Source organism: Chroicocephalus ridibundus, chromosome 1 (assembly GCF_963924245.1).
Source record: "Chroicocephalus ridibundus chromosome 1, bChrRid1.1, whole genome shotgun sequence".
NCBI classification, from domain to species: domain Eukaryota; kingdom Metazoa; phylum Chordata; class Aves; order Charadriiformes; family Laridae; genus Chroicocephalus; species Chroicocephalus ridibundus.
In genome coordinates, this window is record NC_086284.1 from 108,505,859 (window position 1) to 108,533,358 (window position 27,500).

Here is a 27,500-nt window from a genome sequence, read left to right on the forward strand (position 1 = left end):
TGATCAATTTCCTTTGTGTCAAGCTGCACAAAGAGGCCATCTTAAAGTGAGGTATGGTAAATGCCTTTTTTTTAATCCATTTTTCTTTTACAGCAACATTTGACCACAAACAATTCTTCAAATTTCAGTGGAACACTTTTCCAAGTACTAGAAACATTTTATGAATTCCCTTTGCCCCAGCACAAGATGGCCATAGAGTTAATGCAAGGTGGATAGCTAACTTTTTCTTTTAAAGAAGTTTCCAAAATATGGGATTAATACTCACAAGTAAGCTGCCTTTCCTTCTTCCAGTTCTTTACTTTTTCCACTTGAACCACTCTTTTTCCCGCAGATCCTCCTGGTGATGCACATTAGCAATCCACATTGTCGTACAAAGAAGCAGCTAACATCAGTCACAACCAGGATTAACAAAAGGGCTGCCACTCCCAGGCCAATGACAGCACCAAGTCCAAGACCGTTAAAAATTGTGTCTTGAAGGAAAGAAAAATAAAACTTATTAATAAAATTTATTTTATTAATGAATGAAAGAATAGCATTTTCTAAAGCTTTTAATCTGTAGGCCAGGAGGCTAAAGGATGTATAGAAATGAGCCATTCAGAAATTAAGGGAAATAATGAGTCCTGAAGATTAAGAACGTATACAACCTGATTTAAAAAATCACAAAAAAATTAATCTTTTCTAATTTTTCTTATTGCCAAAACTCCAATATGGTCACAGAGCAAAAATGACATCATTTAATAAAAGATCATCTTAACATCACATCTTAACATTCCAAGACTGAGAGTATCAGCACGCAGCCTAAGAAAAACATTTTAAATATTCAGCATAATAATAGTTGATGTAAGATTTTCCACATTTCAAATATAATTATTATAAGTGGTGCTAAGCAGAATTACGAAAGGTTTAAGAGTGTGCTGAAACAGTATTTATTATTTTAAAGGTCATTTTTTGAATTAAAGTAGAATGAAAAAGTCTCCACAGAAGTTAATTCAAGCTATTTAATCGCAAACAGTTACGTACCTTAGTCTTAAATAAAGTAGTATGAGGAAAAAATATGCAAAACATTAAATAATTACAGGGTTAGGACCTCATTGTACCTTGCAAATACATTCATACACTTCAAAATAAACATATTCCACACCTGATCTTGCTTTCTGTATTTGTATTGTGAAAGCTGATGCTTCATTACAAATTTGGAAAAAAAAAATTAATATTTCGACTCAGCTGACATTTCCATAACAGACAATAATGCCACAGATTGTTTTGAATAGTGTGATTCTCAGAACAACTACTATCGTGTTTGTGAACTCAGATGATCCTTATAAAAGAGAGGACTGTATCTGATCAATAAACCAGGGGAAAAAAAAAGCGCCACCTCAGTAATGGTTCATGCTAGTTCAGGGAAGTGTCAGTCTAGCTCAGAAATTGGCTAGTGACAATTGCCTGGTGGGACACTATGTCCTCAGCGAACTCCACAGGGGAGTGAAACTGGATTTTCTGCACCTTGGTGTGGCACCTCAGCATTGCTCGCTCAGTGTTACCGTGCCCTAGAGGGATTCATGAGTCAGCAGTGTGGCGGTACATTTCCATTTGCAGCTGCATCTATGCCTGTTGCCAAAATAAGAGCAAGATCTTTCTTACAGTAAATTACTTGAATACTGCTGTAATGGACACCAAACCATAATAGAATGTAATATAATATAAATGTTTTAATGGGGCTACAGCTATCATATTCCTCTATTTTCTCTTCCACCTCCCTGATACATTGTGGACTGTTTTCAGATTAAAAATATCATTTAAGCGTTCATATTTCTGCTTAACTAATTTTAAATAAAATAGATATTTACCCTTTCAAATATATTTTGAAAATTATTTTCTTGAGGACTTCTAAATCAATATATGTTAACAGAAAAATACGCTTTGTTAGTCGATGTGGTAGAACTCTTAAATGCAAAAGTAAAATCTTTTTTCAAAAGAAGGGGAACATTTTACTTCTTATGCAATTGATTTCATTGCCTATTGTATGGGCTGTATTAATATAGAGCTGTTCTTTAGAATGTGATTATGCAATAAGCCGTAATCCAATGTATATATTTACATGGACGGATAGGCAGATAAACAGACAGATATTATTTCAAACTTATTTTCCTTTCTTCAGAAAGACTTAAAAACCACTATATAAATAACAAAAATAATGGCACAGCAATGAAATGATGTATCATTTATGCATTGCCCCATGAGCAATGTTGGAAGTTGACATTTCACATGAATTCATTTTCTTTCTTTATTATAATTTTGATACATCTTCCAAAGCTTCCTTTATCCATACATCCACCCATCCAGCCATCTATTTGATGACTTCCTTTCTAAACTTCAGTCATTTGTGTTTGCCAATCTGAATTGTCAGGAAGATATAAATAGATTTTTAATTCCAGTTTATTGAAAAGCTCATATGTTTCAACAGATATAATATCAGTAAATTCTATGGAGTCCAGTTCTAGAGACCTTATACAGCAAAGTTTTCCCTTGTATACCTTCTCAACCACTAAATAGAACTGTGGAGGAGAATAATTAGAGTCTTTTAATTGACATTTTTAAAGGGATTTGGGGCTGTTCTGTTGCTGTGGTATTTTTAGGATTTTTTTTCTTTTTTTAACAAAGTGTTAAAAAGACTTTACCATAGGGAGATACATTTTTCACTGATGTAAACAGCATCTCCAATGTCCCTGTAACATTATGATGCAGCAAGCTTCCCACCCCAAATGATTCAGTGACAGAAAAGCCTACACAATATTTTCACTGGCAAGTGAAGGAGATGTTTATAGTAACATTATTGCCCCTTTGTACAATGTTATTCATATCCATTTGCCGTAGTTGTGGGAAAGACTGTTTTTCATTTTTAATCTTCTTGGTATTGGTGAGACGTCTGAGACCTAAGTATTTGGCTGTTACATATTTTTCTGTCTCTTTATGATTGATAATTTCCTTTTTGTTCAGCATTCCCCACCCTCACTGCTGCTTTACTACTGCCCAAGTCCTGGTTTTCCTACTTGCAACTCTACTTGCAAATTACAGGTTTCTGTTTCATAACATTTGAAAATCTGATTTCTTATGATTGCCAATATGCTTCAATTACATCTACATTTCTCTCCTTTACCTCCCACACCCCAAAAAAAGACAGGAACGCGACCACATCCTGTGGTGCCACCTGGACTGTGGCTGGTCATCAGCCTTCTTGCTCCTCTTAGGCTTTTTATGTCCTTTTTTCTTCTGAAGATAGGCAGAAATTGGACTGTTTTGTGTTTTAAAAGTGTCTGTGTTATGGTATATTGTTAATATTAATGAAAATATATAAAATTAATTTTCTAAAAGTTCATCTTTGGCTTAATTCTGTTCTTGCTTAAATTATTGTACTTTGTACTGGTCTATCTGCTGCTGCAAAAGTTGCTTGTAAAACTACTGCCAATTACCATAAAAGAAGATTTAAGCTTGTTCTCACAGCTTCCAAAAGTCATATTTTAATATATCTATGGTATCACAATAATGTGAAATTTTGTCTTAATATCTTATGACATCAACAGAAGTACTAATTCTGTGATCGTATGAAATGTTAACATCATACTACATACAGTCTTTCAAGCAACTTTGAAAAACATCTTTGCTATCAAAAAGTTTTGCCCTAAATTAAATTTGGATGAGCTTTACCGTGACAATTCTTAAACAATACCAAAAAAACCATTATAAGCAGCCATGATTTCAAATGTGTGGGTTTTTTTACGGTGTTCAGTATGTACAAAATGGACTCAAAATACTACTTCCACTCTGTGCTCTACAACAATAAAGTATATATACATTATATACCTTCTTTTTCTATCTGAAAACACACTTATTTTAAATCATAGAAGTTTAATGTTAATGTGAGAGAATCAGTTCTTAACAATTTTGAGAAAAGGTTTATTGTACGCCTGTCTTAGTAATCAAAGCGTAGTGAAGCTTTTTAAAACACCGCTTGAAAAAAATGTGCAAGTTCCATGGTTCTGAATGAGTTTTAATTATAATTTGTCAAAAAATTTCTAAATTTAAAGTAATATGCTTTTTGTTATACAGAATATGGCATAAATAACATAATACACCTTGTCATGATAATGAAGGAAACTGCCAGCTTTAAACAAAGTCACTTCATTCATCCAGTTCTTCAAATAAGTGCTTACCAATGAATACTTACAGAAATAAGATGACAAAACTTTCAGAAATGCAATAAAAAAAAACTGAAGTAAATTTCTATAAATGTCATGGAAAGTATTGACAATTTTCAAGTTCTTACTCATTCAATAGGTTGCACTTCTAACTTCTAATAATATAATTGAACATTTTTGTGCAAATCATTTTTGACTAGCGAGAAGAGCAATGAAGAACTTTGGAAAGTAGAACAGAATTTCCCACTGAAGAGAAATATTTGGAAAGATAAATTTTATGGACCCTCAAATGTAAATTCAGAGTGAATTCCTTTAAAGATTCTGTATCAGATACTCTAAAGGGAAGAAGGTCTAAAGATGGAACTTAGATGCAACATTCATGTATTCAGACTGATCTTAAATGAAGGTATGTCCTTCAATGTGACAATTTCTTTGTACACTGACAGAATCACATTGTATATATTCAGTTGCTGGAAAGACACTGAGGTGCTGGATCGTGTCCAAAGAAGGGCAACAAAGCTGGTGAAGGGTCTGGAGCATAAGTCTTATGAGAAGCAGCTGGGGGAACTGGGGTTGTTTAGGCTGGAGAAAAGGAGGCTGACGGGAGACCTTATCACTCTTTACAACTACCTGAAAGGAGATTGTAGAGAGGTGAGGGTTGGTCTCTTCTCCCAGGTAGGAAGTGATAGGACAAGAGGAAATGGCCTCAAGTTGCACCAGGGGAGGTTTAGATTAGATATTAAGAAAAATTTTTACACTGAAAGGGTTATCAAGTATTGGAACAGGCTGCCCAGGGAGGTGGCAGAATTGTCATCCCTGGAGGTTTTTAAAAGACGGATAGATGTAGTGCTTAGTAATACGGTTTAGTGATGGCTTTTGTCAGTGTTAGGTTGATGGTTGGACTAGATGATCTGAAAGGTCCCTTCCAACCTAGGCAATTCTATGATTCTATTCTATGAGTCTATGATCGTAATTGCTCATAAGTGTTACAATAAGTACTCTGCTTGAGCAGGGCAGGTTGGACAAGATGATCTCCAGAAGTCCCTTCCAACCTCAACCATTCAGTGATTCTAAGTTTTGTTGGGGGAAAAAAAAAAAAGTTAGCACCTCTTTGTACCTTTCTTCCTTTTCCCTCCTCCTTAGCAGGCATGGATTAAAGGAAAGATAGGTGATTCTACATTGCCCTCAGCCTCTTGCAGTCATTTATATTTTTAAGGAAAAAAAGCAATGACATTAAACACTTCCCTACCCACTTAGGGTAGCACCTGGCAGATGCATTTGAATGGGCATGAATGAGTGTGCAGGCATACTCTGCGTAAGATTGTCCTTTCTTTCAGGTCAGTCTGAAGCTAAAGTGGGAACTGCTCTTGAGCTCAAGTAATTGAAAATTATGAGCTAGAGGAGGAATTTGAAAATATTGCAGTGGACAGTGGCAGGCAAAAAAAGCATGTTTTTGTCTATCACCTTCTCGAACTGCCCTGTTGTATTGACTCTTACAAAGGCTGTCCAACCATGACGGTTATTTCTGCACTGCCTATGAATGTTGTCTTTGATTATATATGATCTGGAACTTAGAATCAAAGGCTCCCAAAAACCAATATCCATTGACGAGCATCCAAACAGTCACAACGTAGTACCAAAAAGATAAACAGCTTTACAAGGTTTTTATAAGGCTGGAAGGCCAAGGCCATTGCCAGAACAAGCACTGTGAAGCTAAAGATCTGGAGAGGGGAAAAAAAGAAGGATACACATCCAAACAACAAGCACTTCATGAGAAAAACAACAGCAGCAACAACAAAAGGATTTACCAGAAATGTTATAGAATTCCAGAAAGGTAACATGCATCTTTGATACAGGTCCATCCCAGATATAAAAATGTATACAAACACTACGATGTGTGCACTAGAGTCAGGGTATGGCAAATACCCAAAGGATGGTTCTTCATTTTGATCATTGCAATTACTCGTTTGTTTCCAGATGTTTTGAAATGCTAACTTGTTTTTTCTTTCTCTTTGGGGATTTAAGTACATTCAAATTTGTACATAATAAGTGGATATAACTTCTGAATTGATAGCAGCTAAAAAAGAGTCATTCCTCTTTTAAAATTAATTATGTATGATATTTATATTACACTGTCTTTTAATGCTTTGCATTTTCTTGTATTGAAAATGGGTATGTCTAAATTGTGGGACTTGCATAACTTTCCTCCCTGCCTGTCAAAACACATTCTTCCTTCCTTTTCCAACAAGAAATGTCCAAGAGGGTTTAAATGGAACATTCTTGTGCTCTAACTCTTTTGGTGTGGTTGATGAAGATGCAAGGCCTGTACGGCACCCAGCAAACCTCACAAGTTACAGGTACCTGGAATGAACTCCATCTTGGGTACCACACGAGGGTAGCACGTACCCAGCTTTTTTAGTGAGAATAGTATGATGCTGGAAGACCATATTAACTAGAAGAGAAACCATTTCTTCGCTTTGTACAAGAGCTTCCCATTACTATGCAGTCCTGTGCTTTACTGAGATAAAAATCATGGGAGGCAAAAAGGAGCAAACCACCAATGATCCCTCCCCTTTACCCAAACAAGCTCCAATAATTTTTCTGCCACAGCCAGAGCTGCATGAGCTGCTATTAGCAATTTAAAGCCATAAAACTTGGCTTTTGAGCCAGGTAAGCGCCCAGCAGCTACACGTCTACCTTCAAATGAAATAAAAAAAATCAATACAGTTGCAGGCATCAACTTTTTAAAAAATATTATGATTCTGTGCAAACATTTACTGGGGAAATGTATAATGCAAAAGAGACCGTGACAGCAGGTAATATTCTTTTCTATCCCGTTCCTTAATACAAAAGATACTACCAAGGCTATAATCTACATTAATTTAAATGTTTTTTCTTCCTCAGTGATTTTTCCTATAACTTTCTGCTAGGAAAAATGCTGCTGAAGGGCAGCGTACAAGCACACAAGGCTATGTGCTCTGTACTGCACGACTGAGAAATGTGTTCTGACAGGTATGCTTGACACGCAGCTTTGAAAAATAAGGTGACAATATTATTGATCCTGATGTAACCAACTAAAGAGAAGGTTTCCTCTAACTTTCTTCTACCCACAAATGGCATGTCTTCATTGTCTACCGTCTCTAATGAAATCGGAGCATAATGAAATCATGGTTCCACTGGCAGCAAGAAAGGCGTAAAGGGGAAGCTGTACACCATAGACAACGACGCACAGGAGGGACGGGCATTCACAGTGAGGGGACTCTGTGGTGCCACCAGGATTATCAATTATAAGAGATGTGAGCTACTGAAATGCGCATGTCTAAAATGACACTATCAGAAATTTTATGCTTTTCTGATACTTATCTCAGGGAGGGAGCTTTTCTTCATTATGGCAGACATCCTCTTGCCAACAAATCATCTGAAATTATTTGTTTCCTCTAAATTTTAGACAAAAACTTATTATGACTCTTTCTGAGTACTAAGTATGGCTTGAGTTCTCATTTACTCTAATGGCCATTTTACACCGTTTTTCACATGAAGATCTCTTAAACAAGATGTAAATAATGTAAAACAAATGTTGTAATGTAAATAGCAGGTTGAATGTCAATGATGTCTTGTCCCTGTCTGTGAAAATATACTTTGGAGTTGTGGCTTATCATTTTTTTAGGAAAGTTTTACAAATTATTCCTGGCATAATCAAACTATCTCCAAGCTGCCTCAGCAGCATATCTAATGTGCCTAAAAAGTTATCAGGTAGCTACAGCCTCTTCTTTCATGTATTTACTCAGTCACTGTAGTAAAAAGTGTTTTTTTTACCATTGCCTACTTCTGTGGGAATCCGCAGAGAAAACTGGGCAGAAGTCCTCATTCTTTCTGTGGGAGCAGCAGCCACACAAGGCCAAGAGAGGAAATACACTTTCAGTACAAGCTGCTTTGCACTTCAGGCAGCTGATCAATACATTTTTCCTGGTACTTTCAGGGCAGAAAGTGGGGGACCCCTCCCCCCACCAACACTTTCCATGTGTTGGAAAGCAATGCCTTTTGCTTTCAACAAGGAACAGCTAATGGGGAAGAGGGGAGAGAGAGCCCAGCATTGAGGGAGGACAGGCTGCACAATGACGGCAGCTTTGTGGACTTCGTGGCATCAGCTCAGCACCCAAGTTTTAGAAGGCCACAGGAAAATGAGTAAGTTTCTGCATCCCAGGATACACCATTCAAACTGACAGCAGATTTACTGAACATGTCTCTTAGAGGAATTTCTAAGAACCTGTGCAGATTAATTAAGATTGACACAGGTATTGAAAACATACACTTATGTGTAGTTTCAGTATTGCTCTTACATAAAAGATCAAATCGTTTTAACTGTATTGTTTAGGAGAATTCAAAATCACACTGTGAACGTACCACAGAGACCTGAGAGATTTTTGCATCTTTATACTGGATGACAGCTGTAACTAGAGTACTGTAGTCAGGAGACCTGAAAAAAAGTCCAACTATGTTGGGATTGTATTTGAATTGATAAAATATTTCAGTCTTGACAGCACTTTCTTTTAGCTCTTTAAGACATAGGTAAATGCAAACACAATAGTTTTGAGAAGTATTACTTGGAATGATATTTTAACTGTATAATTATTTCATAGCATTAGCTACAAGAAGAGAAGTTATGAGTGTTTCCAGTATATGGTGCATGTTTTCACTTGAAATAGTTAACACTGATACCACTGCAAGTGTCAGCAGCGTTGTACTTGGTGTAAAAGTCTCCTGTACCAATATAGTCTCTCCCGGTATAAAACATCTGCCTTTTTGGGATAGAACTGATATAAGTAGGCAGACTAAGTCAGTATGGATCAAGCACTCAGGCTGCGCATTTACAGCCGCTTCACATACTTGCTCCGTTAGTGCAGTAGCATGGCAGCCACCTAATATGAACCAAACTAAAAGCTGGGGATGATTTTTGTTTGTTTGTTTGTTTTTTTAAAATATTCACTATTGGATAAAATGCTGAGATTTACTGTTGAAACAAAAATATTCACACAACTTTAAAAGACCTTTTCAGTTACAAAATACATAATGGAGATAATACAAGAAAAACAGCATTTATCAGTAATAAAGAAAATACAGATAGAAATGCTTTAACTTGGTTTTCTTTATTACAAAAATGAAGACAGAAGTTGCAAAAAGTAAAATGAACTTTGAACAACAGATGAAAGGCACAAAGTTACATACATTTCTTGACACTGGAAAGATGCTGAGGGACGTTACATTTACACTATGCACACATTCTTCAGGGAGAAAGCAGAGAGATGAAGTATTGCATGCATGAAAGAAATCAGTGGAGCAAAATGGTAGTGAAACATGAACAAGATGAAAAAAAATGCCAGTTTTTCACAAATTAAAATAAACTACTTTAAATCCAGATTTTTTTCTTTCCTTTCATACTGTTTTTGAAAACAGAAACTTACAGAAATTGCAGTGCTTGCAGTATTTTTCATAGAAGTAGTTTGTACATTGTATATATTTTCAAATGTAATTCTGTTGGGAATACGCACTCAGTAAGGTTTACTTTGGTTGCATTACAGCTCACTTAACATGTATTATAATTAAAAAGATATGAAAATAACATATTCAATAGAAATCGCCTGTACAAAAATGTTAAACATGTAAAATAAATATTCAGAACTATTAATAAGAATATCATACAATGTAGTCATAGAATCTCAGAATCAGAGAATGGTTTGGGTTAGAAGGGATCTTAAAGATCATCTAGTTCCAACCCCCCTGCCATGGGCAGGGACACCTCCCACTAGACCAGGCTGCTCAAAGCCCCATCCAGCCTGGCCTTGAACACTTCCAGGGATGGGGCATCCACAGCTTCCCTGGGCAACCTGTTCCAGTGCCTCACCACCCTCACAGTAATGGGACTATGGTAGCAAGAATTACAACTACAATTTCTCATTACTTTAGGCCATAAAAAAATTAATAAAAATAGATATTCCCACTTTAGTTGCTTGATCTAGTTCTTTTAAAAGTTCTAAACTTAATATAGCTCTCAAGCATACAGCTTCCATACAGCTACTGTTTCTAAACAGGCAAAGTTGGTAGATTCTCTACACTTGACATTTGTCACCATTGGCTTTATTAGTATGTTGTCATTGTCATTACAAGGAATAGGATTTTCCCCTGTGAGTTTCCATCACTTGTACATTAAGCCTGATAAATGTGTACCAAAGGAAAACTGAAGATTTCTTGTATGCCTGGAGAAATGGGATGGATGAAGTACAATGTGATAAGCTCAAATGAACTCTAGGTGTAGCAAAGATGTGCTTATAGACCTCAGAAGCTACGTCTGCCTTGACATTGTTCAAACTACTTCCTTAAAGTAAAAAGTTTTCCTTTTCTCCTAAAAATCCTGAAAAAATGAGCAATTAGAAATCATCAACATACTGGACAATGGGTAGAAAATTGGAGACTAATAGCACAAACACAAATTGCATACGAGTCTCCATTACCTTTTTTTTTTAAATAAAATTGTTTTGTTTGGCTTAATTAGTTAAATCTACATTTGGTACATATGTGAGTAGAGCTATTAAATTCAGTGCATGAGGTTTGCATGCTGGAAAGATAATACATGGTAAGGGCCAGGAATCTAACTAAATATTGTTCATATGGTTACTCACTTAATTAAAACGCTACATCTGTTTATCTTTTAAATATCTATTTTTCATATGCACATTACAGTTTTTACATCAGTGCTTGGCCTTACAGTTCCATCACAAAATTAAACGGAACATTATTTTGTTGGTTGGTAATAGTATGTTTATTTCCAATGTATGCAGTATATGTGTCTTTATCTGAGCAATATTTTTCCTATTTAGCTAGACAGCAATTTATATTCTAATAACCCTACTGTAATAAATGAAGAATCACATTTGAAGTTGTATTGTGTAAATACTCTGATTCAACAATCATTTGAAAATGTTTGGAACTTGTCAAAACTCTAGAAACAAGAAAGACAACAAGTAAAATCTGATTAGGAAAGAAGCCAGCCTTACATTCAAAAGGCTGTAAATCAAAACATTTTAAATGTACTGTTCCTTAGAGATATACCGCTATATCACAGAATAATCATTTTCCTTTTTAAGTTTCTGTGGCATCAATTTGGATTTAAGGCATGAGTTCAACATAGAATATTTTAGGACTTCAGTCTTACAGGCAGTTGAATATTAGGATTTCAAAATATGTGACAATGTTGAAAAAATGGTAACATTTTCCACTGTCAATCATAAGACCTAAAATCCCTTTTACAATTACTACATTTAAAGGAACAAATTTACTTATATAACTGTGATTTAAGTACTAATGACAGCAGAATATTAAATTCAATTTGTGAAGACGTATTTATCATTTTAATACAGTTTAAACCACAATTTTAATGCTGTTCAGTCTATAGCTACCAAGTATAATTTAATTTGCAAATGTCTCTTTTCAGTTTTTCCTCATTCTCATCTGGAGGAAGACAAGATTTTAAAATCTTCTGTATCTTCCTACATATTGTACAAAATATTGTAAAATAATCTTGTTCTCATTGTTTTTAAAGATAGATTTATGAAACATTCTTAAAGAGGAAAACCAAAACTGTATTAGCTATTCATCTCAGGAGATACATAACAACCCAAGGACATTATTTTCTTCCTCTTTTTCTTTCTCATTGCAGAGGTTTTGGGACACTGTCCAGAACTGCTTGGCTCTGCTGTCACAGAACCCTATAACATTGTCTTCACTCATCCTCTTTGGACTTTGATGGGAAGGGTAGGGCCAAAAGAAAACAATCATATTCAAAGTACCTCGTAGTCAAAATGCATAATGCAAAATAATATAAATTGAAGCAGATCTAAAATTTCTCTCATTTAAACAGGGGAAACGTGTATTTTCCAGCTGAAGCTCCTATCTGTCGGAAGAAAGATAAGTGATCCAAATCTGTCTCTTTATCCCACTGGCATTGTGACGCTAAGGATAAAAGCCAACTTGTCATTTATAATGTATACTTAGCTTCTAAAATTTCTCAAGGCTTTTCATTAGTTCTTTCACAATATGTTTGGAGAGTTCACAGTCACTCTGTGCCCTAATTCCTATCTTGTCTTGTTATATACCTATCTATGATATTAGAATGATTTGCTAAGATAAGAAATTTATAACTGGTAAAGAGTACTTCAAATGTTTAACCAGAGTAGAAAAATTATTTAGAAATTTTCATTTTTCTACATTTATACACACCTGTAGTAGTCTCCTGTCTTGCTTTATTAAAAAAGGAAGAACAGAGACAAGTATATGACAGATAAAATATGCAACAAAATATTAAATAGAACAGCTTTAGTATTTCAAATTTTAGGAAAGTAGGAAAATGCTGCAAAATAAGGAAACAGGAGAATCAGACTGTGCAACCTTAATGAGACTCTATTTTATGTTTCATTCTATGAGATGATCTAATTTTTATCAAAGACCTTTTAGTCCAGCAGCAGGTGCTCACTAGTTGTGATTGTACCTGAAATCTGGTTTTCTTTATTATTCAGAACAGCACTCTATCTCCATTGTGTTCACAAGAGAAAATTTTATTTCCTTATATACATCCAGTCCCTATCTTACAATGGCATCAGAATGCAAAAGGGACTTGACCGCAGACAACACCCTCTCGAAAGAATTTGCTGCTCCCCTGGTCCAAGAAGGAGCCCCAGTGTTTGTGCACGACTGTGCTCCTGCAAACTAAGAAAGATCTCCTGGGAGCACATCGTGATGTGCTTGTGCTGAAGCACACTCTGGAGATCAAAAAATTCGCTGTTGACCAGTTGTGAACTGAGATTTTCAGAGGCTTCTAATTAGGCCAGACTTGGGCAAGTTATTTTTTTTTCCCCTTGGTCATATAACCACCATCTATTTACTACTTATTTGCCAAATGCCAGTTCTCTGATCATAAGTAGAGGTATACTTGCAGGTTTTTTGTTATGTTACTGGGAAAAAAGTGACAATAATGACAGCAAGAAACATTTTCACAATCTGAATTTTAGAAATAGTTAGAAAAAAATAAAACCTCCTGCAAAGGTTCCTGCCTGGGGTGATTCTTCCCCTAAAAAAAATTAGCATAAGCTAATAACACTTGTCAGAGTTATACTCAATTGAAAATATGTTCTCACACCTGAAAGTTTTTGATAGCTGTTTGTGTAGCTAGCTGTTCCAAACCCTCTATATCACAGTTAAAGAGGAAAGTTTCATTAAAAAAAAAAAAGAGGATAGCTTAATGTTAAAATCCCTATAATTCATTAATTATTGCCTGTAGGTTCAATAAGCACTTAGGCATTAAACAAATAAATAGGTTTTTTTTAATAAGAAAAACACTTATAAAACTAAATAACAAAGTCAATGCATATATTCACACTGCTTGTGCCTGGGAAGAACAAGCTTTCACCCAGCTGACACTGACTGAGAATCCAAAGTTTCAACTCTTAAAAAATCAGAACAGAAATTCTGTTTCTTCACCATACTATGCCAGGCACATGTCAATGTAATTCAGTTCAAAATAATGGCAATGCGTTGGGTTAAAGTGACAGAACACAGCGGCAAGGGCTATGGATGTAATAGTGGCCCTGTTTAACACAGTGTGATATTTTCTACATATCGCAATAAAGCCAACATTTTGAGAATGGCATTTGCCTGAATCCCAGATACTTCATTATACCAAATATGTAATTTAAAAAAAAAAAAAACAACAAACATTTCTATCAATAAATTAAGTCTTCAGATTTACACACATGCATTCTGAAGACAGCTTACTTCTGACATAAGCCAGTTTTCTAAAATTATTTTTATTTGTTTCAGATTAGAAGAGGTTTTATTAATGATGTTTTGAAGTAAAGACTTACAAGAATAAATTGAGACTGGCAAAACTGACTATAATCACTGTTTCTAAGAAATAATATCCTTTACACTGGTGAAGATACATAACTTAAATTTGATGAAATAATTTCAAAGTTATAAGAAAATGCTATTAAACCCCAAACGAAATGAAATATAAGGGGGGAAAAAATCAATATATACTGTTAATTTATTATCTTTGTTATGTTTAGAAGGGAAGGGAAGTATCTTAAAATAAATAAATAATTCTGCCTTAGCTCAAAAGTGCATTGCTTTCTTGGGTTATCCTGTATGCAACAGAGGAATAAACTATAAACTTAGTCAACTACATAAATTCTAAAATCAAACATATGCCGTGAAATGTCCATGTGGACTAAATGAACTTTTTTTCAGAGGTTTTGTATACACTGTTCTAGTTGCATAGTTTGTAAGCCATTCTTTTAATGTGTAAAATAGGGAAAACTACTTTTCACATTCTTTTCTAAAGAGCCCGTTAGCTCTTCAAGTCCAACAAATGCCATGAAATGGAATGTGGCACCGTTACAGTCACAAGAAGTGAGTTTGGTGGGCAGGGACTTATTTTATGTGTTGAGACATGACTGCAGAGAGGCACAAAAAAAATACATTAAATTAAATACTATGAACTAAAGCAATTCATAGACTATAAATTAGGGAAGAAATGTTTGTTAAAATCCACTAGAAAGTACAAAATGTCTATATTAAGCATGAAGTTTTAAGTACATCATGGAAGAAGCTAGTCTAAGCACAACTCTGTGGAAAGGATTAATACAGAATCAAAATGGCCTCATGAAAGACCAATTGGTGCGGCGCTTGGAAAGCCATGCGACTCTAAGTAGTAAGGTCTATGCATAGATTTCTTATAATCAAAATATAGTTGAGAAAACAGAATCAAATCACATTGATCAATTCAGTAAATTACATTCTCCAATTTCTGTCAGACAAAAGAGGCAATCATCTGTTGAATTTGCCACAGACCTTACAAGCTTTCCAAAAAGCTAGATGAAGAATTTTGCATGCACAGACTGAAGTAATTATACTATTTAGGATCTTAACTAGGAATGGAAACTTAGAAGAGCTATAGAAAAGTACAATTTTTTATACAGGTCTGTGTTTATTTTCCCGTAAATGTAAAACTAAGAGGGAAAGGAAGAAAACATATTGCTTGCCTTATCAATAGCATCAAAACATGTACCAGAAACTTATGACTACAATGAAAGAGAAACCAGCAGCATTCAGCTGCAAGGACTGGCCTCCATTTTCACGTCTAGTAGCTTCACAGCATCTGTCTGTGTGGATAAGAATCATTACAGAAAATCAAGAGTGTGAAAAAGAAGTAAATTTGAGAAAAAAAGTGAAAAAGTCGACAAAAGATGAAAAATAAAGTATCAAAAGGAAAAAAGTGACAGTGGGAAAGGAAAAAGAGAAAAAATAATTAATTTAATATTTACATTGTGCCAGAGACAATCACTTGAAAGACATTACTCTAATAGAAACACCACATTATGATTAAAGTGTAGATGAAATTGTTACCGTTGAGGTGCTCTGGACAAATCTAGATAATAAAGTACTCAAACCATAGAAAAGGTGTATAGCACCAACACGTGGTTCTCCACTGCAGCGAAAGTGGTAAACTCTTTGGTCTAACTTTGGTGGTGTTTTCAATGATACACAATTTTAAAGAAATTAGGACTGTTCGAGCTGTTCAAAATTCACAACCAGTTCTTTTTATTAAGACTTAAATAGTTTGGTCCTTATATTCAAAGCAAAAAAAATGATCTTTGACACATTAAACTTCCACAGTTATTTTAATAACACAGCTTTTAAATGTTTTTAGAGACCATATCTAACAAATTAATCTTTTAATTGGCACTTAGGGTTTTTCTAATTATAAAGCAACATAATGCTAGCAATTACTTATAATAAATATTCTAAGTGAATAAGAGTACCATACTTGCAAAGTGTGGCCTAGAAATTCAACATTCAACATCTGTAATGATTTTCTTTTTTTCTCATAGTACTCAAAAGGATAAGCAAACTTAAATTTGCAAGGTAAAAAAAAAAATCAATTCCTTTTGCAGCAGCAGATCTGTGAATACAGAGCAGTTCTTTTACTATTATTTGTTCTTTCTAGCATTCTGCTGCTTTTCTAGTATTCAGTGGTAGTTAATTTCTGTTATAGCTGTACTGTAAGTATTACATTTTATAAAAAAAAAATTTTTTTTTCCTATGAACATCTCTGATGGCACTGCTACTGTAAGATTTTTTTGTCTCTGTGATTCATATCAAATAAGTTCTCCCAATTTTAATAAGTGATTTCTATCCTTTTTCATGTAAAAACTGTTAGTGTTTGCAGGGAACGGAGCAAACCCTGCTGTCTTTAGCCTACAGTAAGAACATGCTCTGTAACTTAGAACAATGTTCATTTCCAGGATTTGATGACAAATGGCTCTAACTCTGCAAATCCCTACAATTCTCCTAGTTTAACTTTTTAATGACACAACATAACTTCTCCTAGAACTAAGAATAAGTACCAGAAGCCAACTGCTGACATCACCCCACAGCTAACCCTGCCTCAGAACATGGCCCTGTTCTGAGATAACACATTGTACTTGGAAAGGGCTTCTCTTTAACTGAGCTACATCTGATCACTTATGATTAATTTTGGTTACCAAAAAGTTCTGGAAAATGTTCAAGAGGGAATATCAATAGCCTTTTCCTTGTTCATTACCTACAGAATTGTTGACTAAAATAAAAAAAAAAAAAAAAAACAGACAGTTTATATCTGCAAAAGCACATGGATCACTGATTGTGTACTGAGCCAAAAAATACCACAAATATAACTGAAAGCCAACCTGGCTTAAAGAATGCTGTTGTTGCTACTGATGTGAAGGTACAGAAGGAAGAAATTTGTATTGGGTTTATGGGAAGAAGAGCTGTAAATAGAAATCTAGAAAATAAGCATAACAGAGATATAACTTGGAAATCTAAGGACCTGGAGATATGAGGAAATTCTGTAGCAAGGATCAAGTCAGGGAATACTTCAGAAAACTGGATATACATAATTCCATAGGCTCTGATGGGATGCATCCATGGGCGCTGAGGGAGTTCTAATTGCAAGGCCATTCTCAATAATCTTTGACTTGTTATGGAGATCGGGAGAAGTGCCTGAGGACATGGGGAAGTAAATATTACTTCTGTCTTTAGAAGGGGCAAGAAGGAGGGCTCGGGGATCTACAGGCCAGTCAGCCTCACCTCAGTCCCTGGGAACGTAATGGAGCAACTAATTCTGAAAACTGTTTCCAGGCACATGAAGAACTATTCCATCAGAGGCAGCCAGCATGGATTCACAAAGGCGAAGTAATGCCTGACGAACCTGGTGACCTTCTATGATGAAATGTCTGGCTTGGTAGATGAGGGGAGAGCTGTGGATATTGTCTATGCTGACTTTGGTAATGCTTTTGACACTGTCTCCCGTAAGATCCTCATAGAGAAGTTGCTGATATATGGGCTGGATAAACAGCAAGGTGGAATTGAAAGCTGGCTGAATGGCCAGGCTCAGAGGGTATTGAACAACGGCATGAAGTCCAGTTGGAGGTCAGTGATTAGCAGTGTACTCCAGGGGTCAATACTGGTTCCAATCCTTTTCAACATCATCAGTGATTTGGATGATGGGGCAGAGCGTAGCCATTTTGCTGATGACACAAATCTCAGAGGAGTGGCTGATACACCAGAGGGTTGTGCTGCCATCCAGAGAGACCTTGACAGGCTGGAGAAGTGGACTGACAGGAATTTCATGAAGCTCAACAAGGGGAAGTGCAAAGTCCTGCCCCTTGGGAGGAACAACACTAGTCCCCAGTATATGGCTGGGGGGTCACCCAGCTGGAAAGTGGCTTTGCAGAAAAGGCCCTGGGGATCCTGGTAGACATCAAGTTGAACATGAGCCAGCAATACGCTCCTCTGGCAAGGAAGGCTAAATGGTAATGAGAGAGGAGGCCTTGGTCATGCAAACACACTTTTGTGTGGTATCCTGATGTAAGAGACAACTCGTAAATTCCCCTAAACAAAGCAGCCTGAGGAATGTCTCAAACACTTGCAAGCACCAGTTCTTCTGCTCAAGGAACTGATAAGCCTAACACCTGCTTATCTCTTGTGTGATTCATGGAAGAGAGAAAACTGGTGCCAGGACAACAAATCTTACAGAAACAGAATAGCTAGTTTTTTTCCCGTGAAGGATTAGCTGTTTCTTTGGAAAGACGCTATGCCTGGTGGTGACCTTTGCCTCTAGCCATGAAATCCATATTAAAGTTCACACCCCTGCACATGCTAATGAATATTATCGAGTTTGTGCTAAGCATATATCACTATAGCTCTTGTCTTCCCACTAAAATCATGCTACATGTCACCTGGGCAGGGGCTGCAGGAAAACCTTAGACGAAATTGCCCCTAGGAGTGGGTGAACGTAAAAAGGGGAAGAAGAGATCCTTTCCCTGAAGAGAGGATTTTGCCTAGGGAGATTTTTCCCTGAAGAGATTTTTCCCTGGGGATACACAGAAGAGCAGTCTTATGGCAACAACCCACGTACAAGGACCGGTGATCTCTTGATCTCTCTCTCCTTCTCTATCCCTTTGTTTCCGCCTCTCCTTCTCTCTCTCTCCATTTCTTTTTCTTTTCTTTTTGCTTTTAAAGAAGTAACGCAAGGTATACTGCACCGCTTGTCATAATTCACTGTATATCTGTTATTTAGTATGGCTTGCCATAATTTGTTATATACCTAACCAATTGTTGTGGACCTAGTTAAGACCTGGTTACTAATCTAATAAATGTTTGTATATGGACCTTGAGATTTGTCTCACCTTAGTCCGCGCCGCTGGGGATTTGCAAATCTGAGTCACTTAACACCCCTCTTTTCTAAGTGGGACATGACACCTGACCTTGAGGCTTGGTTGCAATCAGGTAAAATCTAATTTCAAACAGATCTGAATTTATATGAAATCTAAGGAAAATGCTTCAAAGGACACAAGAACTATTCAGATTGGAAGTTTATTCATAGCTATGGTAGGTCAACAAATGTTATGTACTTTTGCAGTGGGGTACAGAACAAGAATGAAGGTGGCTGCTTTTTGTCTTCTCTTAGCTGATGCATGGTCAGGGTTAAGTCAATTCTTCTGGAGAAACGGGAGGTTACGCTTCCCTTCAGTGCAAGGGAGACTGTGCCCCAGGGAGTCTCTTGCAGCCCAAGGGGTCAGGGTTGATGGGATGTGAGAAACAAGGAGAGCACCCGCAGCAAGAGAGTCTGCTGTTTGTCAGCAAGATGTGACAGGAACAAAAATCTACCCCAGCTACACAGATGGGATCATATAGAATTTATTTCCACCCCCAAAAAAGTCAATGAATTGCTTGACTGAGAGAAAAGGACTTTCCCTGAGAGAAAATTGTGGGCATCAGGGAGACTTATTTCTATTTTTCTATACTTCATAATTTTCAGTCTCTGGATTAAGAAGTTTATTATTCTATCTTCTATTCTAATATAACACTGTCTGTATAGTTCAAAACCCTTATTCTGTCTATGTAATACATCATAAAATGTACATACACAAATTCAAATACATATATATATACACATACATATCTTTATCATTGATGAGACCTATTTTTATTTTTCATTCACTTTGACCAGGGATCCTGCATTTTTGTAGAAACCTACTGATAAAAATCATGTTTGGCGTGAAGAGTATCATCTTTGCTACTAGTGTTGATGACAGAAAATACCACATATTAGATTGTCCCTCTTTGCCTGTCACTAGTTGATTTTAAGCATTGGTGACAGACAATACATTGAAAAAAAAAAAAGTAATTGAGATGCAAAAGGAATTAAAATGTATCCATGAATGTTAATAAAAAATATTCTGACAGGTCATTCAGTATTGGAAGTTAAAAAACCCCAAAACAACCAATAGCATAAAGTGAGAAAAATAGGTCTAAGGGCTTCTTATTATCCCCAAATGCTTTTCTCATTTTCCCACTATTGTGCCAAGTTATTAATTTTTAACAAACAAGAAAAAACTTACGATAAAGCACAACTTGCAGCCATTTTTAATTTACCTACTGGCCTTCCAGAGAAACAGCACTGACTGGATAAAAGATTTTGGAAGACGGCACCTGCATAAATCTTCCACCACTAATATCTGAAAATATATCTAACACTTGCAGAAAGTATCCTCTTTTAACACCTTCTATTTCATTTTCTTTTAAGATTCATTTAATATAGAATTGTAGGCATGTTTTTAGGTTGCAATAGTAATGGTTCAGGATGACAGCTGATTCGGACACTTTTGTACCAGTTGCGTGGTACAAAGACAGGATCTCTCTCTCTGCTCTACTGAGAAAGAGTAAATGGACCCATACAAATGCCTCCGGCAGCTGATGGAGTTCAGCTGTTCCCAGTGACACATAGTCAGAGGGTTTGTTATAGCTGCAGAGGTTAGTCTATGCTGTCCTAACACTGATAAAGAGCTAAGGCACACAGCTCCTTTGAGAATCTCCTTTTTTCTCTCAGGACGAGAAGCAGCTTAACACCATAGAGAAGCCAGAACATAATTTTCTAAAATATTGCAAATCAGCACTTAGAGGCAAGCACACTGATGTTAAGAGTTGCACCTACCTGCAAGTACTGCCAACTAACAACCCTAATAAGATATTGAAATACATAAAATACTACATGTAAGACTACGCCGCTCTTTCTTCAAAGCATGATTCTTAAATACATGCTCATAGATCTAAGTAAAAAGTGAAATACAAATATGCAATTGCTTACTGAAAAAAAAACCTCAAAAAAGTAGGGAGCAAAATAATGTATACATAGATATAATATACAGTAATGTATGAATAAACATATACACATACATGAATATATTTGTACATTCATTTATTTAAGGGAAAGTGTTTTAAGAAGTTGGTTTGCTGAGTATTTCTCAAAGTCAGTGCAAGGTTCCATTGGTAAACCCTTCAGAAAACTAGGAAACTTCTATTAAAAGGATTACAAATTCTGAGGAACTAATCACAAATTTGAGTGATTCAGTGAATGGAGATTGTGTTATAGGCCCAGGAACACAAATTAGAAAATCAAGTAGATCTATAGTTGGAGGCTGCTGAGGCCAACCATGTGAAAATTTAAAGCAATGTCTGTCACATTTATACACCTCACTGATGCCAGACGGCAATTTGCAGTCTCGGGCTCCTTCCTAGACCTACGACTGGTAATGGAAGATCATCATTATTATAGAATCTGACTGCCGGCCAGGAGCTCGTACTTGCTCACACTTATATAGCAGGCAGAAGCCGTGGACTCAGTGCCCACAGGAGTTGTGTATTCACGTAAGTAGAGTTTTGGCTTCCAGTCCCTGCCCTCAGGGATTACTACTTCTGCCTTATATCCAATTGCTCTTGAAAGCATAAGCAAGCTCCTTCTGCAGGAATCAGAACCAAAGTTTTATTTCTTGTGACAGCTCCTATTTCCCTGGTAAGCACCCATCGAAGGACAACAAATGTATCCTTGCCTCCACCTCTCTCCAGTTCTCTGATTAATTGCATTAGCTTGCACACATTTTCACCATAATACTATGTTAAGTACAGTTAACTATCATAATATTTATGGAATCCCAAAATTCTCTTGGAATAAGTTATATCTATGAGATTGCATACACAGGATCTATAGATATCTTGTTTTTTAATTTAATTTAGAGCAAGACAGAAACCCTCAGTTCAGCTGAAGTGCCATAGATCTGGGCACATACAGATGAAAACCTTCTTAGCAACTTTTCTAATAATTACATGAATAGTCAGGAAGGGAATCTCGGTCATCAGAAGCAGCTAAATGAGCACAGGATAGGTGATGCAGATTTCATTCAGAAGTCTGCCTAATTTCATTCTTGTTGCCTACATCCCTCTTTGGACCTAGCCGTAGATGCCTAGCTGCGAATACCTAAGCCTCACAGCAGACAAACAGTGCATCATCCGAGTTGACTAACTGATATCAGAAAGAATTATTCTGCTCACAGTTAGGCATTGTATATACATTATCTATCAAGTTTTAAAAGAGTAGGTTCATACTTTTGCAACGTTTTATACATATATATATTATATTGCAATAACAATATTACGCCATTTCAAAACAAGATACCCATACTGACTCATGAATATGAACATTAATGTTCCATTGATTCTAAGTGTCTTTTGACATACTTTTAAAAATCACCTACAGAATATCTTTATGATGGGAATTTCACACTCTTTTCAGGCTTGCAAAAACAGTTGTCAAGGAAACTAATTAGTTCCACAATCATAATTGCAATAATGATTCATATAAAGAAGACCTAATGTTAAATAGTGTAACAGACTTCTTACAACTACTTCGAGGTTATGGGAGAGCACTGAAAGGGAAAAGCCCCTAAATACCTATAAAACTGTGTTCAGAGAAAAATATTCTACCTATCTTCTGAAACTAAATTAACGAAGCTGCTTTTTACTTGAATGTCTAGAGACTATCTACATTATCGTTTACACTGTCATGTCATTTTTCTGTCAGTTCCAACAGCTGTGGCAATAATATGTAATACTTTAAATAATTATAACAGGTTAAAGTTAGATTGCATTGGAAAACAAGTAACATTTGCAAAACCAGGACATTTGTGTTTCAAGTATACAAAAGTGCAGAATGGCTTATCCCTTCCATTTACCTAAATAAGGTTTTATTTATTTTTCTACTTGATATATATTTTTATTTCCTTAGGACAATAAGCTTTCCTACATTTTTTCCCTTTTATTTTTCAATCACGTAGTGAAATTTTATTTCGGAATGATGGCAATCACAAGGCACTATCTGTTTAAAAACATAGGGCCTATTTAGGCCCTGAATTTCATCAAGATGCAAATCAACTCTCACTACTGCAATCCAAGTTCATAAACCAAATATTTGTACTAGAACTGATCTGAACCTACTAATGAATTACAAATGCCTACTCCTTTCTATAAATGCAAGTAACAATGCTTCCAATACGAACAAATTGCTATGGAATATTAAAAAAAATTGCAGAGATCTTGAGATAACTTCCCTGAAAATATATTTGAAGAACACTTGCAATAGACAGAAAAAAAAATTTGTTAGTTATTTCAAACTTTTCCATTGACACTGACTTTTCCATTTCCATGACTCATTCAAACTCATTGCCACTTTACTAAGATCAATGCTAGTCACATGCTCAGACTGAAACATAGATATTGATATATGGTTTACATTTTAATATATTGTCCATTATATTTATTTGGTAAGATTTTAATTTGATTCTAATACTTTAATAGTTTAATATATGGCATACAGAAAGTACTCTTTTAGAGAATTTAACATCTGATTTTAAAATGGGAATGACGACACTGATCTAACTTGTAATTTATTATTAAAGATACCAGCTCATAATTTAGATAAAAAGTTTGAAGTCTCTTCCTCATAACATTGGCTTTATAAAAAATAAAAATTACATGTAATAGATCAGAAATTACCATCATATTTTTGGTTTATTCTGAATGAAATAATTTTGCATTGGTGCATACACGTTTTGCACTGCTGAAACACACTCACTCTTAAATACTGTGCAGTTTTCCTTAAAAAAAATCCAAACTTTCCTATTTACACAGTTAAAAATATGAACATTTCTATAGATTTTAAAGCTTGTAAATAGGACTGATAGAAGGCTGTATGTTTACCATGTTAGGGTGAATCACTAAGGTGGTATTTAAACAAGATTATTTGAAGATTTAACCTCATCAGATGTTAAAATAAATACCTTTATTACATGTGTATCTTGAAGCACATGTAGAGATATTTTTCAGTGGGACTGAAATCAAGAATTCTAACAATTAAGTTGCTTACAACAGATAAATGGGCAGTACAAGGAAACTTAAAAATGTATAGCAGGTGTATCTTAAATACTATGTTTATTGTTAATTGTCATTATATGGGTTGAAGGTTCAATGTTTATTCTGTACTTACAAATTGCTTTATTACTAAGAGAAAAGTAGGAAATGGGGCTCCATTTATGGATTTTGAATGGAGTCTTTGCTGATAATAAAGTATCAGGTCTTGGGCTTTGTCAGTTAAAGAAGTCTTCAGTTACCTTATGTTCCACTACACACATTAGTGTGCTTTGCATAGCAAATAATTCATAGTGAGAAAACACTCTAAAATTAACTTACCTGTAATAATGTTGGGCTTTGGTGGCATGCTGAATTCATACAATGTTGGTTCAGAGTAACCCAGTCTGTTGGCAGCTGTGATTTGTACTTCGTAACCCATGGTCCACTGAAGATGCTCTAAGATGATGTGGTCTCTACTACCTTGCACTTTTTTCTCTAGCCACTGGTCTTCCTTATCTTTCTGTAAAGATGCAAATATTAGTTTAAATTCTCAAAACCTCTTGTATTATTTGTCTAAACTACGTGTCTACACGATGCACAAAAAATACGGAGTTTCATTTACAGAGGTTATGAATATTCAAATGATCTAATTTTGGAGTTCTGAATACTCAGGCTTTTTGTAATTTTGACCACTCCTAATCATGTTTCCACAATGTGGCTTCAGAGATTTTGTAGGCAATCACTTTTAACCTCTTGATTTCAATTTATACTTTGCTCAAATACTGAAGTTTATCTGAGGGAACAGCATGATAATTATTTACAAATGTTGCTAAGAATAAATTCTTTAAAAAGCTTATTTTACGTAGATGATTGAAGTACATTTTGATCAATGTTCTTTAAAAGAAACTTGCCATTAAACCCAAACTTGAGTTGTTCGTGAATGCAGGTTGTTCTTATATCATACACTAGTTATAAATTGAAAGCATACACTGACATTTTGCAAACCAGGTTGTATGCAGCAATATAAACACCATTGAGAAAATATGCAATCTATGTCTACACTGGTGAGAGGACACATGTAAACCATTAAGATGGTGTCCCGGAGAAAAAAAGGGTTCTCATAATTCAGATAATTATCTAAGACGCCTATACAAAGGGAGCAAATGAGAACTTCAGTTGCAATCTTGATTCTGGCATTTCATAAATTTGGAGTGCTTACGTTTGCAATCACTCCTTTTAGTGCACAATATATTTAATTATTACAAAATAACTAATAGGTAAAAGGATGAAACAATATACAATGTCAAAAACAAAAGCCATCTTGTTCAAAGGAGTATTAACAACAGTCAGTAAGAATCCATGCTGTCCTATTCTTGCTAAACACTGAGGTACAATACAGTGGCAAAAACTATGGCTGAGAGCCAAATCCTGTCCATCCAACCCATACAGCAACACAGACCCAGTCAGTGGATATAAACTCTCTGGGAAAAAAAAAATAAATACTGGGAAGTATAACTTTTTGCTGCAGACTACTATGCTTCTCAGTAGCTTATATTTACACTCTTCGCTGAAGCATCCTGCTCTTGACTGATGCAAGTGTCAAAGAAAATAGCATCTAAATTAGACAGTTCAGGGCCCAGTCATGCTCCTTATGCCTGTGGGGTTTTTTGTCCCCAGTCTTCAGAAAACAGAGTGACACACTAAACTCCCTTATGTGCACTGCTGCAATAACTTATTTGCTATCAGCGCTGAGTGTGATGATTTTTCCGTCCTGACTTCACCTTTTCTTAAACTCTTTCTTCCTTTTTCTGCACTGGCATTGGTACTGACACATGATAGTCCTGGGAATGATTAAAATACAGTGAAACATCTTTTCAGGAACATTTGCAGCAAGGTGAAAATGCCCACTTCGTGCAGCAGTAGACCAACGAAATATGTCAGAATGGTAGTCACATTACAAATCATGAAAAAAAAGTAAATACACTGGAGTAACAATAGTTTAGTCATCACAGAGTGAAACTGGTATCTTCTGCCAAGGATATTTTCCCGTATCCTTGTGGATAATTTCTCTTGCAATCATCTAGCATGCCACTGAGTGAATACACCTATATGTACATTCCACTGTGTGAATCCACTTATATTATCACTATATCAACCTACTCTTAAAAAATATTTTTTTATATATCACTGCTAAAATAAAAGGCATTAATACCGATCGCAATATGCATATGCAAATACTTCTTAGTAATATTAGGAATAGCAAAGTTACATAGCAGCATATTTGAATGGCTGTTTAAATTGGCGAACTTTGGGAGGAGTTAGGGGAGAAAAATGCAACCAGATTCCAAAGAATAATAACATGAGAGAAATCAGAAGATCCACGCATGATCTTGTTGTGTGAACATACAACTGGGGAATACCAAAGAGGTTCAGAATCACAGAAGGAGAAGAAATATTTGAAAATAAAGATTCAGGCTAATATGGTTCCTGCGGGTGGACAAGACAGCATTGCAAACAGATATATGACCAAATTTTGAAACCAAACTGTAGAATTATATGTGATGAATAGAATAAGCTTAAGATTTGGAATGAAAACCATACAGATTTCTGTATGAGGCTGCTCTTCTGCAGACATAAGATTAAGTGAAAAGGGAGTTGTTCCACCATTTGATCAGGTGAAGAATAATGAAAGAGCTGAAATGTAACAGGATACTTGCATGCTATACCAGAGAAGTGACACCCTAAATTTAGTTGAAAGTGAAGCCAGCCAGGTGGATTGAGACAAATGAAACAAAGTTCAAGCCCTGAGCTCAAAGACAGCAAAATATTTTAGGAAGAGTGACAAACACAAGTTAGGAGGAAGAAGAATAAAGAAAGTATCTGGAAAACAAGTTGTCATCTTCTAAAGATAAACAGATGAAGTCTTCCAGAAAACAATGTGCTTTTGGCATTTTAAAGAAAAAACAGAACTGCAATGTTCTGCATTATAGCTGTTATTTCACATGTATTTTCAAGTACTTTTTACTAAGTAGACCTCAGTAATGTGTCCAGATTTATTTTACTATTAGTGTAGAAATGGAAAGAGAGGGATAAGAACACAAGAGTCTGTCAGTTAAATCTTCCTACAAATCTCATTGTTTATGCTAACATCCTTTAACCGGTAGCTTAAGGAGCAGAAAACAGAACTATAAAAGAATAGTTCGTACCTTATTAGGCTGTTCTATTATTAATATTGCTTAAAATTTATAGAAAGTCCTTAGCAAGCAGTGTTTTACAACAAATGAAAGAAACATCTAAATCACAAACTACAGTCTAATTTGAGAGGTGAGCTAATATAAATGTCTTCAATAATCATTACCAGCAGTTGTATCATTAATATCCAGCAACAAATGCACATTTTCAGGAACTGCAATCAGATCTGCAGCCTCAGAGATTAAACTGTTCCTTTATTTGCAGTTCATTTTGTTT

The 27,500-nt window shown here is 35.6% G+C and overlaps 1 protein-coding gene across 2 annotated transcripts in view; it reads right to left on the reverse strand.

Annotated features, from left to right (window-relative positions):
- Nucleotides 1–27,500, reverse strand: part of NCAM2 (neural cell adhesion molecule 2) — a 303,009-nt gene that overhangs the window by 12,302 nt on the left and 263,207 nt on the right. The window contains exons 15-16 of one of the 2 annotated variants that reach the window (XM_063347313.1): nucleotides 24,372–24,552; nucleotides 266–470 (exon numbers count right to left, since the gene is read on the reverse strand). In XM_063347313.1, the coding sequence (XP_063203383.1) occupies nucleotides 266–470; nucleotides 24,372–24,552 (386 nt within the window). Of the gene's footprint in view, nucleotides 1–265; nucleotides 471–15,284; nucleotides 15,410–24,371; nucleotides 24,553–27,500 lie in introns of those variants that run through there. The other variant, XM_063347322.1, reaches the window with a different exon arrangement.